The 16,642-nt window shown below is 42.3% G+C and overlaps 1 protein-coding gene and 1 pseudogene across 3 annotated transcripts; both read right to left on the reverse strand.

Annotated features, from left to right (window-relative positions):
• Positions 1 to 7,408: 7,408 nt before the first annotated feature.
• On the reverse strand, positions 7,409 to 14,804 carry LOC124033802 (UDP-glucuronosyltransferase 2C1-like). 3 transcript variants are annotated; one of them, XM_046346133.1, is made up of 2 exons: positions 14,741 to 14,804; positions 7,409 to 9,287 (listed from the first exon to the last, which is right to left on the reverse strand). In XM_046346133.1, exon 2 carries the CDS (start codon positions 9,253 to 9,255, stop codon positions 7,672 to 7,674), a length of 1,584 nt encoding a protein of 527 aa, XP_046202089.1. In that variant the 5' UTR covers positions 9,256 to 9,287; positions 14,741 to 14,804; the 3' UTR covers positions 7,409 to 7,671. The 3 variants fall into 3 exon arrangements, with proteins under 3 accessions (XP_046202089.1, XP_046202086.1, XP_046202088.1); XM_046346130.1 differs by lacking the exon at positions 14,741 to 14,804 and adding an exon at positions 9,566 to 10,038; XM_046346132.1 differs by lacking the exon at positions 14,741 to 14,804 and adding an exon at positions 9,632 to 10,035.
• A 251-nt stretch (positions 14,805 to 15,055) lies between these two features.
• On the reverse strand, positions 15,056 to 15,902 carry LOC124033490 (annotated as a pseudogene).
• Positions 15,903 to 16,642: the final 740 nt, after the last annotated feature.

The following is a 16,642-nucleotide window of genomic DNA, read 5'->3' on the forward strand; positions in this document are numbered from 1 at the left end:
ATGACACAATTAATTTGTGACAGATTATTTCACTTATAATTCACTGTATCACAATTCCAGTGGGTCAGAAGTTGGCATACACTAAGTTGACTGTGCCTGTAAACAGCTTGGAAAAATCCAGAAAATGATGTCATGGCTTTAGAAGCTTCTGATAGGCTAATTGACATAATTTGAGTCAATTGGAGGAGTACCTGTGGATGTATTTCAAGGCCTACCTTCAAACTCAGTGACTCTTTGCTTGACATCATGGGAAAATCAAAAGAAATCAGCCAAGACCTCAGAAAAAAATTGTAGACCTCCACAAGTCTGGTTCATCCTTGGGAGCAATTTCCAAACGCCTGAAGGTACCACGTTCATCTGTATAATCAATAGTATGCAAGTATAAACACCATGGGACCACGCGGCCGTCATACCGCTCAGGATGGAGATGCATTCTGTCTCCTAGAGATGAACTTACTTTGGTGCGAAAAGTGCAAATCAATCCCAGAACAACAGCAAAGGACCTTGTGAAGATGCTGTAGGAAATGGGTACAAAAGTATCTATATCCACAGTAAATATCGACATAACCTGAAAGGCCGCTCAGCAAGAAAGAAGCTACTGCTCCAAAACCGCCATAAAAAAGCCAGACTACGGTTTGCAACTACACATGGGGACAAAGATTGTACTTTTTGGAGAAATGTCCTCTGGTCTGATAAAACAAAAATAGAACTGTTTGGCCATAATGACCATTGTTATGTTTGGAGGAGAAAGGGGGAGGTTTCTAAGCTGAAGAACAACATCCCAACCGTGAAGCACGGGAGTGGCAGCATCATGTTGTGGGTGTGCTTTGCTGCAGGTGTAAAAGTATTGCTTCCATTCCTCTCCTCGCCCCTATCTGGGCTCGAACCAGGGACACTCTGTACACTGACAACAGTCACCCTCGAAGCATCGTAACCCCTTGCTCAACAAAAGCCGCGGCCCTTGCAAAGCAAGGGGAACAACTACTTCAAGGTCTCAGAGCAAGTGACGTCACCGATTGAAATGCTATTAGCGCGCACCACCTCTAACTAGCTAGCCATTTCATATCGGTTACACAGGAGGGACTGGTGCACTTCACAAAATAGATGGCATCATGAGGAAGCAAAAGTATGTGGATATATTGAAACATCTCAAGACATCAGTCAGGAAGATAAAGCTTGGTCGCAAATGGGTCTTCCAAATGGACAATGACCCCAAGCATACTTCCAAAGTTGTTGCAAAATGGCTTAAGGAAAACAAAGTCAAGGTATTGGAGTGGCCATCACAAATCCCTGACCTCAATCCTATAGAAATTTGTGGGCAGAAGTGAAAAAGTGTGTGCAAGCAAGGAGGAGGCCTTACAAACCAGACTCAGTTACACCAGCTGTGTCAGGAGGAACAGGCCAAAGTTCACCCAACTTATTTTGGGAAGCTTGTAGAAGGCTACCTGATGCGTTTGACCCAAGTTACACAATTTAAAGGCAAATTTACCAAATACTAATTGAGTGTATGTAAACTTCTGACCCACTGGGAATGTGATGAAAGAAATAAAAGCTGAAATAAATCATTCTATACTATTATTCTGACATTTCACATTCTTAAAATGGCATATATTATTAAAATAAAATAGTGATCCTAAGACAGGGAATTTTTTACGAGGATTAAATGTCAGGAATTGTGAAAAACTGAGTTTAAATGTATTTGGCTAAGATATATGTAAACTTCCGACTTCAACTATATTACCCTTCATTGCTTTTATACAATCTGTCAAGTTGATATTTCCCTAAGTATATACCATGCTCTGATGTACTGTTTACTCTGACAGAGAACATGAGAGCATACTGTAGTCATTTTATGGCAGTTCATGTTTCTAACATATTCATGGGTTGGACTTTCACACTTGTACACACTAAAACCTCATTTCTTTACTGCATACTTCATCTTGTAAAGATAATGGAGTAGCACAAAAGCCATTAGAAAAATGTGTCTGGTCAAGTTACTTTGGCTGGGCAGTAAACTGCACACACCCGTGTATGACAAATACAAAAGAGGGTAAAGGCTGGGATATCAATTACATGGTAAACTTGAATGAAACTTAGTCAGATAAGTTATGCTATGTCTGAGGAGGATTTTAATGATTTGAATTATGCATTACTCAGTGGCGACCTGTCATTCAGGGCAGGTGGGACAGAGCCCCAACTGTTTTTGCTAACAAAAAAATAAATACAGCACCAGTGAAAAGTTTGGACACATCTACTCATTCCAGGGTTTTTATTAATTTATTATGTAGAATAATAGTGAAGACCTCAAAACTATGAAATAACACATTTGGAATCATGTAGTAACCAAATATTTTTTATTTGAGATTCTTCAATGTTGCCACCCTTTGCCTTGATGACAGCTTCACACAATCGTGGCATTCTCTCAACCAGCTTCATGAGGTAGTCACCTGGAATGCATTTCAATTAACAGGTGTGCCTTGTTAAAAGTTCATTTGTGGAATTTCTTTCCTTAATACATTTGAGCCAAACAGTTGTGTTGTGACAAGGTAGAGGTGGTATACAGAAGATAGCCCTATTTGGTAAAAGACCATGTCCATATTATGACAATAACAGCTCCAATAAGCAAAGAGAAAGGACAGTCCATCATTACTTTAAGACATGAAGGTCAGTCAATCTGGAAAATGTCAAGAACTTTGAAGTTTTCTTCAAGTGCAGTTTCAAAAACCATCAAGCGCTATGATAAAACTGGCTCTTATGAGGACCGCCACAGGAAAGGAAGAACCAGAGTTACCTCTGCTGCAGAGGATAAGTTCATTAGAGTTATCAGCATCAGAAATTGCAGCCCAAATAAATGATTTACAGAGTTCAAGTAACAGACACATCTCAACATCAACTGTGTGAATCAGGCCTTCATGGTTGAATTGCTGAAAATAAATCACGACTAAAGGACACCAATAAGAAGAAGAGACTTGCTTGGGCCAAGAAACACAAGCAATGGACATTAAACCGGTGAAAATCTGTCCTTGGTCTGATGAGTCCAAATTTGAGATTATTGGGTCCAACCGCCTGATTGGCTCAGTGTTCTGTCAGTCATGGGGACACTAAATCACTGCAAAATCTACTGGGGACAGATCGAAAAATGCAAGCGCCTTAGGTGCTGCCATAGATTTACATTAGAAGTGCCCATCCAAGAAGGTTCAAGGTCATTGGCCACAGATAAAATTATATCAAATGACGTTACCGTAGCTTTGATTGGACTCATCATGTCAACATCATACCTTCAAAATCTTAGCTAGCAAGCTAGACAAGCAGTCATCAATCCCTTGGCAAATCCTTTTCAATCATTGTCATATGAAGAAAAATTATAGATGTAATGTATCTGTGCTCATCGGCCTTTGGACATAAACTTTACACAAGTTGGACAACGCAATTTCAACAATGATGGTTTGGAAGGAATCTGTGGGTAACTGAAAGCATTGCAAAGCAATCATTAGCCTGCTATTCAGTGGAGTGGGTGTGTGGTCCAAGTATGAGTTTAAGAGTCTCTTTTCCAAGCTTTAAAAGAAAGCATTCACATGTAACATGGGCCAGAAAAGGTTGAATACATTGGCCATACTGTCAATCCAGCATGATTTCTGCCACGTTCAAAGCAACTGGAAACTCTGAACTGGTAAATCTCAGACTTTAGTGAGTTCAAGACAACTGGGAACTCTGGGGGGGAAAAAAGAGCTCAGACTGGGAAAATTGGTTTTGAATGCTCATCCAACTCGGAATTCCAACTCGGGAACTCTGGCCACTTTCTAGAGCTCCGACCTGAATATTACTGACATCATGATTCAACCTTCTTTTTTTTCCAGAGTTCCTAGTTATATTGAAAGCACCATAAATCCAGAGAATGCCAGACTTTGATGACAAAGTTGGATGACAAAATTTGGCCAAAATAAGGACTGCCGCACCACCGTCCTGTTCAAGTGACCACAGAACAACAAGGTGATTCCAAAAATGTATTGTATGCTGTTGCATAAATTATGTAATATGCCAGCTAAGAAAGTAATACTAAGTGTATGTTGTTGTCACGGATGAATAGGAGTGGAAGGTAGGAGTAAGGTGCAGAGAGCAGAGGGTACGAGAAAAATAGGCACTTTATTCTGGCACAAACGGTCATACCCAAACACAGGGCGGAAAACACTGACCAACCCAAAACACAGGGTAAAACGGTCCGGAGCACAAAACCACATTCAACACTAAACATGAACACAAAATAATCCCGCACAAACTAGAGCCTAACAAGCTTAAATAGGCTAGAAAATCAAGAAAACACAAATAGGGACAGGTGCAACTAATAAGACTAAACTAACAGAAAGGGAAGAAGGGATCGGTGGCGGCTAGTAGACTGGTGATGACGACCGCCGAGCACCGCCCGAACAGGCAGGGGAGACAACTTTGGCGGGAGTCGTGACAGTTATGTAGTAAGCTGTTAGTAGCTCATGTGCCTCACCCTAATAATTTGGTCCCTTTCCCCCTCATAACTTAGCCTACTGTTCTTACTTGGTGGTGCACATGTAGCTTATAGCCTGTTTTAGAGAAAGGTAATCATTGAATATTGTAAGAGCTTTCATTGTCTGCTTATATGCCCCCTTTATTTATCCTACAGTTCTGACTTGGTGTACAGGGAGAATACTGTAAAAATGGCCCATGTTCTGAATTCTGTCTCTGTACATTTCAAAAGTGCTGAACAAATAGTTATATTGACTAATCGAAATTGTCATAATCAAAATTACAGAAGGCCTCTTATCCGCTCGTCGTTCCCTTGTGCCATAGTTTGTACATCTCAATCAGCTGTTTTTTTAGTAGGCAGTAAATGAGCCTGAATGGACTGTTTTGCTGCCAGACAAGGCTCTGCTGATAGCCAGGAGTAGCAGTGGTAAGGATTCACTCCATTGTGCTGAACAGATAGCTCTTCTGTTGGGACAGCTTTATGTAGGGCTAAACAGCTTGTGGGCATCGTTTGTCACCGTTATATTGCAATTAATGTATTGTTTAGTGTTGTGTAGTGCCTTTGCTGGCATGCATCAACTAAACAATTATCCTAAGGTCCTATAATACACTGAGTGCACAAAACATTATGAACATCTGTTACCATACAGGTATGGTAGTAGGTGGCAGGCACGCCGGTTTGTGTCAAAAACTGCAACGCTTCTGGGTTTTTCACAATCAACAGTTTCTCATGTATCAAGAATGGTCCACCACTCTAAGGACATCCAGCCAACTTGACACAACTGTGGGAAGCATTGGTGTCAACATGGGCCAGCATCCCTGTCAAATGCTTTCGACACCTTGTAGATTCCATGCTCCAAAGAATTGAGGATGTTCTGAGGGCAAAGGGGGGGGGGGGAATATACTCTGTGTATTTCTAAGTGAAGCAACAAAAAAAAGTGAGGCTTCCAACCAGAGTCCTGTAGAGAAAAGTCAGACTTCTTTCTGCTCTATGCAGACCGCCTTGGTTGGCTTTTGTATTGTAGTTCAATGCTGTAATTTTATAAGCACCAGTGTGAAAAGCCCTTCACATTCCTCCTCAGAGCTCACAGGATCATATTACCTCTGAATTATCAACGCTTCTTGAATTACTGAAGAATGATGTTGTCGTTAGTCTGGATAATGACAGATTGAAAGTTGTTTGTTCTTTTGAAATGACCTCCACAATAGAGAAACCAATGAGGGACAAAGTGTTTTTGCCAAACATCTAAGATGCATAACTTTATTAAAGGTTAGAGCTCCTTAACGGTCTTCTGGAGAATAAACATCGACATCAGTTTAACGATTACACACAAAGAAAGCAGCTACACACAAGTATAACAGCATACATTTTAAAATGCACATTTGGACTTTCCTTAAATGGGCTGAACAGTTAATGTGCAGTTGTTTATTTAGCAAAATCTTCAAAAAGCAAATAGATAAAACACCTGTCAACAATACCGTATATCTACATAAATGACACATATACAGTTGAAAATGGAAGTTTACATAAACTTAGGTTGTCATTAAAACTTGTTTTTCAACCACTCCACAAATTTCTTCTTATCAAACTATAGTTTTGGCAAGTCGGTTAGGACATCTACTTTGTGCATGACACAAGTCATTTTTCCAGCAATTGTTTATAGACAGATTATTTCACTTATAATTCACTGTATCACAATTCCAGTGGGTCAGACGTTTACATACACTAAGTTGACTGTGCGTTTAAACAGCTTGGAAAATTCCAGAAAATGATGTCATGGCTTTAAAAGCTTCTGATTGGCTAATTGACATCATTTGGAGGTGTACCTGTGGATGTTTTGCCTTCAAACTCAGTGACTCTTTGCTTGACATCATGGGAAAATCAAAAGAAATCAGTCAAGACCTCAGAATAAAAATGGTAGACCTCCACAAGACTGGTTCATCTTTGGGAGCAATTTCCAAACGCCTGAAGGTACCATGCTCATCTATACAAACAATAGTATGCAAGTATAAACACCATGGGACCACGCAACCGTCATACCTCTCAGGAAGGAGACGCATAGAGATGAACGTGCTTTGGTGCAAAAAGTGCAAATCAATCCCAGAACAACAGCAAAGGACCTTGTGAAGATGCCGGAGGAAATGGGTACAAAAGTATCTATATCCACAGTAAAGCGAGTCCTATATCGACCCGAAAGGCCGAGAGACCCGAAAGGCCGCTCAGCAAGGAAGATGCCACTGCTCCAAAACTGCCATTAAAAAAAGCCAGACTACGGTTTGCAACTGCACATGAGGACAAAGATCGTACAAAAATAGAACTATTTGGCCATAATGACCATCGTTATGTTTGGAGGAAAAAGGGGGATGCTTGCAAGCCGAAGAAAACCATCCCAACTGACGGGGGTGGCAGCATCATGTTGTGGGGGTGCTTTGCTGCAGGAAGGACTGGTGCATTTCACAACATAGATGGCATCATGAGGAAGCAAAATTATGTGGATATATTGAAGCAACATCTCAAGACATCAGTCAGGAAGTTAAAGCTTGGTCACAAATGGGTCTTCCAAATGGACAATGACCCCAAGCATACTTCCAAAGTTGTGACAAAATGGCTTAAGGACAACAAAGTCAAGGTATTGGAGTGGCCATCACAAAGCCCCGACCTCAATCCTATAGAAGATTTGTGGGCAGAACTCAAAAAGCATGTGCAAGCAAGGAGGCCTACAAACCTGACTCAGTTACACCAGCTCTGTCAGGAGGAATGGGCTTGTGGAAGGCTACCTGAAACGTTTGACCCAAGTTGAACAATTTAAAGGCAATGCTACCAAATACATGTAAACTTCTGACCGACTGGGAATGTGATGAAGTAAAAGCTGAAATTAACAATTCTCTCTATTATTATTCTGTCATTTCAAATTCTTGAAATAAAGTAGTGATCCTAACTGACCTAAGACAGGGAATTTTTACTAGGATTAAATGTCAGGAATTGTGAAAAACTGAGTTTAAATGTACTTGACTTAGGTGTATGTAAACTTCCAATTTCAACTGTATTTGTCAAGTGAACAAAAAGTAAAATTAGTGACAAAACAAGTATGTACCACACTCTGTACAGATAGTATGTACCACACTTTGTACATATACTGTATGTACCACTCTCTCTACAGATGAAATCCATAATCATTCCTCTTTCATTTTTATTTTCAAACATGCCCTGCAACAGAAACATCTGATAATGCCAATGAAAGCCAGCAGAGTAAAAAACACAACAGCCAGTAAAAACACCATTACATCTACAGAGTGGTAGGAGTACCAGGGCATTCTGTAGGACTCTGTACGCAGGTGAGCAGCACCTTTGTGTCTCATGACAAACTCAATCCAGAAGAGGGCAGTGTCCAGGGGTTCCATTGGCACGTCCCGGTGTAGCCTGGAGAGTCTCTGCATGTTCATCCTGTAGGACGGCTCATCCAGAACTTCCTGTAAGGCTCGGGTGAAAATGTTTCTATCTAGAGTTGCTAAATCCACAACCTTTGCTACACCCTTCACTTTCATTCTAGAAAGATTGTCAGGTTGGTCGAACACCAGAGGAAGGCCTACTATTGGAACACTGTGGTAGATAGCCTCGAAAATCCCATTTGTTCCTCCATGAGCTACAAACAGCCTTGTCTTAGGGTGTCCTAACAGATCATTCTGAGGCATCCAGTCAACTAGTAAGGTGTTGTTGCCCAGAGTAGCTGGCCTGTCTCCTTTATACCTCCAGATTACCTTCTGAGGCAGGTGGGCAAAAGCAGCAGCTATCTCATCAGCTATATCATGGGGCAGTTGTCCAATTAAAGTCCCCAATGACATGAGAATGATTCCATGCTCTCCAGAACTCTGAGCAAACTCCTCCAGGTCTTGGGGAAGAGGCTTGGCAGGTTTACACTGGAACCCTCCCATATAGATAACATTAGGCATGGTGGGACGAGGGAACTCAAACACAAAGTCAACTCTCATGAGCCATAAATCAGCAGCTTGAAATAATGAGAAGTAGTCGACCTCAGGACCAAAGTAACGACTAACCAAAGCGGAATAATGAGGCCCCACTGTCTGTTTGTACAGATGCAGCCTGATGACATAAACTAGGAAGTTACGGACCCTCTGAAAAAAACTCATATTGTCTGTTAACTCTGCAACAGGAAATGGAACATACGATAGTGGAGAGGGAGCAATAGCAAAATGAGCCTCACCATGTATAGTCCATCTAACATTGAAAACAAGGGGCACATTTAAATAGTGCGCCAGCACAACACCTCCCCCATTGGCTGGGTCTGTCAGAACCAAGTCATACTTGGTTTCTCTAATAGACTGCATCAACGGCTCATTCTCTAACATTTGGATCACCATCTCACACACTTTGCGGTGCATTTCAGAAAATCTGTCCTTCAACTCCATGTCCAAACTAAAACGAGTCCAAGCAGACTTTCCCTCTCTCTGTATCTGTATTTGTCTTGACACAAATGAGCTAAAGAATTCCTCATCAGCTCCACCTGGAATATCAATTGTGATTGAACTGTAGTGAGGGGAGTTTTCCTTGATGTACCAGCTGTCTGATGGCCGTACTACTGACACACTGTGACCTCTTGAATGCAGCGCTTCAATAATGACCTTCATGTTGATCCAGTGGCTGCCGTCTTGAGGAAACACCAGGACTTTCCCACCATGGACAGCAGGAATTGAGAGGGTCAACAGGGTAACAATGAAGATACCAGGAAGGCACATCATCACTAGCTGCTTCACACATGCATTAATTTTACCTGAAATATAGAAAAATAAGGTAAAATAAATCAAATCATGTTTTGACATGAGAATAATGAAAACAGTCCTGATTGGCCTACTTTAACGTTAAGACAAGTTATGCGAAAAGGTTGATTACGTAATACTGTATAACATTTCATTCTTGAGATAAATAATTTTTTTCTCCGATATAAATGTCTTCAACCATAGGAAATTGTCAAATTCTGTAGATTTTTCCGATGAGAAACATATTTTACATCATAATGTTAGGGTACACGTTAACATTACTATATCTTACAGCAGCTCAGAAAGAAACGATATGTCTTGACAGTGTAAACAACCAAAGTCACGATAGAATCCATACATTCGAAACGAATTTAACTGTAGGCTTACGTTCCGGTTTTCATCCAAAGAGTTGTTAGTGAAGACTATTTCAAAGCCTATTATGGCTGTAAATAAATTCGTCGATATTTGTAATAATCTCGGAAACCAGAGCGGAAAGGCGAAGTCAGTATAGTATAGTCTCTTTACATCCGTGTTGCCCCACCCGCAATTTTCAAACGCTCCGGTTTTTCAAGACAGGTCACTTGTCATAATACAGAATGGACGCGTTCGAGCAGATCACTTTTGTCAAATCGGTCACCGGTTTATTGCGTTACAGGGATAACACGTTTTGACTGCAAGTTTCTGCAGTTGCTCTTCACCAATCTCATCCTGCAGGCATCTCCTCCATTGTGCGAGGCTCATCAACCATCATTGGAGTGTTTTTGTTTGACCCACTCAAACGTGACCAAAGACATGGCTAAAACAGGCAACTTTGCGCGATTCATGCAAACAGTGGGTATATACAAAACAGGGACGTCGCTAGACCATTATTGACTTTGGTCATAATCAAGGCTTTGTTAACCAATACGTTTTTATGTGAGGCTGTCTGTAAATTACAGTGTACCAGACAGTAACGTTAACGGTGTCTTTTAAATTCGACATAAATTATATGGTATCTAATATGATATCTAATTAACGTTGTATTTAATGTAGTTTTGCTATCTGTGCCATGCGAAAATGAGACAGATTACGTAACATCATGTATATATATATTGTCATACTCAATACTCAATCATACTCAATTCAGTTGGTCGTGTGTAGAAAATGTGACATCGTGTTGATCACAATGGCATTGTATTATCCTTCATGTCTAAACTATAGGCTAGCTAAGGACTAAAGTTACATGGATATAGGGAAATTCTTCAAGAGAGGCAGGGCCAGCAGCTATGCCGAAGGCCAATTCAGGGAGAAATGAAGATTTGACCAGTTCAAACAAATGACAACTTCAACTGATTAATCACATATTGAGCCTGGAGTTATAGTAAATATGAGTTATAGTAAATATGAGTTTAATAACAATGCATGTCAAAACACAGCAGACAAGAATGAGGAAAATAATCTGGAGGCTGACAGGGCTGAGGAAGCATGTCTGATGAAGGTTAGTGATAAAATAAGCGAGTAGATGTTTAAGCTTTCAGTTACATTTATACAGCATATGACAGCATATGTCTTACTTTTGTTAGGCATAACTGAATGATGTTCATGATATTTTAAAGGGTCATGCAGAAAGAGAGGCTTCTATGCAAGGCAGGGATCAACATGCGAGCAGTATAAGTGAGAGAGAGCAAGCATGCCCAGAGAAAGAGGAACAAGAAACGGATCCAGACAGGCAGGGGCAACAAACAGATCCAGACAGGCAGGGACAACAAACAGGTCCAGAGAGGGAGGGACAACAAACAGGTCCAGAGAGGGAGGGGCAACAAACAGATCCAGACAGGCAGGGACAACAAACAGGTCCAGAGAGGGAGGGACAACAAACAGGTCCAGACAGGCAGGGACAACAAACAGGTCCAGAGAGGGAGGGACAACAAACAGGTCCAGAGAGGGAGGGGCAACAAACAGATCCAGACAGGCAGGGACAACAAACAGGTCCAGAGAGGGAGGGACAACAAACAGGTCCAGACAGGCAGGGACAACAAACAGGTCCAGACAGGGAGGGACAACAAACAGGTCCAGACAGGGAGGGACAACAAACAGGTCCAGAGAGGCAGGGACAACAAACAGGTCCAGAGAGGGAGGGACAACAAACAGGTCCAGACAGGGAGGGACAACAAACAGGTCCAGAGAGGGAGGGACAACAAACAGATCCAGACAGGGAGGGACAACAAACAGGTCCAGAGAGGGAGGGACAACAAACAGGTCCAGAGAGGGAGGGACAACAAACAGGTCCAGACAGGGAGGGACAACAAACAGGTCCAGAGAGGGAGGGACAACAAACAGATCCAGACAGGGAGGGACAACAAACAGGTCCAGAGAGGGAGGGACAACAAACAGGTCCAGAGAGGGAGGGACAACAAACAGGTCCAGAGAGGGAGGGACAACAAACAGGTCCAGAGAGGGAGGGACAACAAACAGGTCCAGAGAGGGAGGGACAACAAACAGGTCCAGAGAGGGAGGGACAACAAACAGGTCCAGAGAGGGAGGGACAACAAACAGGTCCAGAGAGGCAGGGACAACAAACAGGTCCAGACAGGGAGGGACAACAAACAGGTCCAGAGAGGGAGGGACAACAAACAGGTCCAGAGAGGCAGGGACAACAGACAGATCCAGACAGGCAGGGACAACAAACAGGTCCAGAGAGGCAGGGACAACAAACAGGTCCAGAGAGGCAGGGACAACAAACAGGTCCAGAGAGGGAGGGACAACAAACTGGTCCAGAGAGGGAGGGACAACAAGCAGGTCCAGAGAGGGAGGGACAACAAACAGGTCCAGAGAGGGAGGGACAACAAACAGGTCCAGACAGGCAGGGACAACAAACAGATCCAGACAGGGAGGGACAACAAACAGGTCCAGAGAGGGAGGGACAACAAACAGGTCCAGAGAGGGAGGGACAACAAACAGGTCCAGACAGGCAGGGACAACAAACAGGTCCAGACAGGGAGGGACAACAAACAGGTCCAGAGAGGGAGGGAAAACAAACAGGTCCAGAGAGGGAGGGACAACAAACAGGTCCAGAGAGGGAGGGACAACAAACAGGTCCAGACAGGCAGGGACAACAAACAGATCCAGACAGGGAGGGACAACAAACAGATCCAGACAGGGAGGGACAACAAACAGGTCCAGAGAGGGAGGGAAAACAAACAGGTCCAGAGAGGGAGGGACATCAAACAGTTCCAGACAGGCAGGGACAACAAACAGATCCAGACAGGGAGGGACAACAAACAGGTCCAGAGAGGGAGGGACAACAAACAGATCCAGAGAGGGAGGGACAACAAACAGGTCCAGACAGGCAGGGACAACAAACAGATCCAGACAGGGAGGGACAACAAACAGGTCCAGAGAGGGAGGGACAACAAACAGGTCCAGACAGGCAGGGACAACAAACAGGTCCAGAGAGGGAGGGACAACAAACAGGTCCAGAGAGGCAGGGACAACAAACAGGTCCAGAGAGGGAGGGACAACAAACAGATCCAGACAGGCAGGGACAACAAACAGGTCCAGAGAGGGAGGGACAACAAACAGATCCAGACAGGCAGGGACAACAAACAGGTCCAGAGAGGCAGGGACAACAAACAGGTCCAGAGAGGGAGGGACAACAAACAGGTCCAGACAGGCAGGGACAACAAACAGGTCCAGAGAGGGAGGGACAACAAACAGGTCCAGAGAGGGAGGGACAACAAACAGGTCCAGAGAGGGAGGGACAACAAACAGGTCCAGACAGGGAGGGACAACAAACAGGTCCAGACAGGGAGGGACAACAAACAGGTCCAGAGAGGGAGGGACAACAAACAGGTCCAGAGAGGGAGGGACAACAAACAGGTCCAGACAGGGAGGGACAACAAACAGGTCCAGAGAGGGAGGGACAACAAACAGGTCCAGACAGGGAGGGACAACAAACAGGTCCAGACAGGGAGGGACAACAAACAGGTCCAGAGATTCAGGGACTCTGGATCTGCTCATTCACTTTTAATCTTTCTTTTCAAGCATTTTCTAATGCATAAATATCTGACTATTGCAACAAGAAGAAGAATAACCATTGAAAAAACAGCCTGGAGAGTCTCTGCATGTTCATCCTGTAGGACGGCTCATCCGGACTTCCTGTAAGGCCTCTAGGAAGTTATTGTTCTTGTCTACTGTTGCCATGGATAAAAGCTTTGCTCCTCCTCTCTCTTTCAGACGAAGGAGGTTGTCATATTGATCATTAAACAGAGGTATACCCACAACAGGAATTCCATGGTAGATAGCCTCTTGAACCCCATTTGTTCCTCCATGAGCTACAAACAGCCTTGTCTTAGGGTGTCCTAACAGATATTCTGATCATTCTGAGGCATCCAGTCAACTAGTAAGGTGTTGTTGCCCAGAGAAGCTGGCCTGTCTCCTTTGTGTCTCCAGATTACCTTCTGGCCAGACAGTCAACCTGTCCCGAACAGCAGATAGCAAATATAAAAGCATATTCTTTACTCTCTCTGTGAAAGTCATGTTGTCTGATTGCCCTGATAAAGTCATTGAAATGTATGACATTGGTGATGGTGCAATAGTTAAATGTCCCTCTCCACTGATTGCCCACCGTACATTGTAGACTAGAGGTAGCTGAAGATAGACCTCCTCCCCATGCTGGGTCAGTAAGCACCAGGGGTTGGCAGGGTAGCCTAGTGGTTAGAGAGTTGGACTAGTAACCGAAAGGTTGCAAGTTCAAACCCCCGAGCTGACAAGGTACAAATCTGTCGTTCTGCCCCTGAGCAGGCAGTTAACCCACTGTTCCTAGGCTATCATTGAAAATAAGAATTTGTTCTTAATTAACTGACTTGCCTGGTTAAATAAAGGTTAAATAAATAAAAAAATTGGTTTGTCATCATTTATCTGAAATATAAAACAAACAGAGATAGGAAATCATATTCAGTTTGATTAACACATTGAATGGATTTTGACATATTGTCAGTAAGCTGATTATATATATATACATAAGCATTTTATTATGTTGGCATCAATTCAACATTATACAATTTCAAGTAATCAGAAAACCAAGACAGCAAGTCCGGGAAAGATTTCAGGAAATATTCACAAGCATGTGTTTGCGGGAAAAATAAGCTGACGTTTAAGCAAATATTCTCATTTGTACAAGCATTTTGCTACACCTGCGATAATATCTGCTCAATATCCATATGCGACCAATTAATACAATTTGATTTGATACAGATCATGAAAGACCATGAAAGCTGTTCTCAATAGTGCCATATTAATACCCATTAGGGTTTTGAGAGTTTGAGACAATGAATATGAAACTTTATTCTTCATTTAGATTCACATTTGATTCAGTATGTGTACAATATCTCACAATACATTTCATCCTTGTTGATGAACATTAACTTAACATAATTATTATTAGCTTATTCAGTCTGGAGGAAAGATGCAGTGCAATATTGCTTACCAGATGATCTTCATATTATGTGTATGGAAGCCACGTGTAAAATGTGCAGTTAACTTTGGCTTTTGTGTGGCACGTTGGTTTATAAGGGTTAAGTTAAGGTCAAAGTACTGCGTTTATGATTTCCTTTCCACTTCTTAAAGTCACAGTGATGGTTACTCAAAACTCAGTGAGTGAACACGATTATAATTTGGATGCATAAAATGACACATTTAAATACTGTTTAACATTGCAGACACATTTCACAATGTCAAACAACAATATGTTCTCGTCCAAACATTTTAAGGAAGCCCTCAGAGTTACCCATATAGAACTACCTCATGTTTTTTCTACCCCACACGATAGGGAGAATTGGATCCCTCCCATAAATTGGAACCCTCTATAGATAAAATTAGGCATGACGGGACGAGGGAACTCGAACACAAAGTCAACTCTCATGAGCCAATGACCAGCTCCCTGTAATAACTCATAGAAGTCCACACCTGGTTGGAAGAACCCATTACAAACAGCCTGGTAATGTGGCTGAATAAAAAATCTGTCGTGAGCTTCCCAGAGCAAATGGAAAAGCACATTCTTTACTCTCTCTGTGAAGATAATTTTGTGTGAGAGCCCTGATCCAGTCATTGGAATAGAAGACATGGGGGATGGTGCAATGGCCCTTAACGTCCCTCTCCACTGTTTACCCACCGCACATTGTAGACTAGAGGTTCCTGAAGATAGTAAGCCACCAAAATACCAGTCCCCCATGCTGGGTCAGTAAACACCAGGTCATACTGGCTCTCCTTTAGGGTCTTCATTAAATCCTTGTCCTTCAATACAGCAGTTGCCGTGTCACATTCCAGTCCATGAACCTTAGACATTGCAGAGAACATCTCGATTTGAAAATGTATAAAGTTTAATACAGAGGTCTTTCCTCTCTCTATATCAATTACTTTCTTCACGATTGGCTTTACAAATTCCTCATATTCCACCTCATCAGTGACAGGTACTGTAATAAAACTGTAATGTAGAGACCCTTCTTTAATATACCAACTGTAGCTGTCCGTACCACTGTGACGGTGTGTCCCTGAGAGTGAAGAGCCTCGATCGGATTGTTCATGTTCAACCAGTGGCTACCTTCTTAGGGAAATAGTAGAATTTTCCCACCATCGTAGGTTCTCCAAGAAACAACCAGTAAAGATATGAGAAGGTATGAGTTTATGCTTCCATTATGGCTTGCCATCTTTCATCTGAAAGAGAGGTGAAATCAGAAGGCGGGATGAACAGGATGCAAAACAACACAAGTCTTGTTGTTGTATCAGGTGGACTCTGACTGACTTAAGTCCCCAACTATGTCCCCCAGTTTCTAACAGACTCACAGACTTCAAATCTCATCTCAAGACACCTCTGTAATGCAAAGAGATGGTAGTTACATTAAAACAGTAGTTTTTGCTCATACAAGAGCACTCACAGCTGAATTCTTCAGCGAAGCTTGTTCAAGTGGATTATAATTCAACTCTTTCTTGATCTTGTTGTGTAACACTGCTTTTCTGAGAATGTAGCCACTGTTAAAAATGTTTATTTTGTATTTTACCAACCTAGAGTTAATAAAATAGAAAAGTGTAATGTAAGGGTAGTGTATATAAAAGGGTATACAAGGTTTGTCACGTTCTGACCTTAGTTCTTTTGTTATGTCTTTGTTTTAGTATGGTCAGGGCATGAGTTGGGTGGGTTGTCTATGTTTGTTTTTCTATGTTGTGTTTTTGTGTTTGGCCTGGTATGGTTCACAATCAGAGGCAGGTGTCGTTGGTTGTCTCTTATTGAGAACCATACTTAGGCAGCCTTTTCCCACCTGTGTTTCGTGGGTGATTGTTTCCTGTTTTGTTGTTTCCGTTTTCATTCACTTTGTTATTTTTGTATTTTGTC

This window comes from Oncorhynchus gorbuscha, linkage group LG04, assembly GCF_021184085.1.
Source record: "Oncorhynchus gorbuscha isolate QuinsamMale2020 ecotype Even-year linkage group LG04, OgorEven_v1.0, whole genome shotgun sequence".
In the NCBI taxonomy this organism is placed as follows: Eukaryota; Metazoa; Chordata; class Actinopteri; order Salmoniformes; family Salmonidae; genus Oncorhynchus; species Oncorhynchus gorbuscha.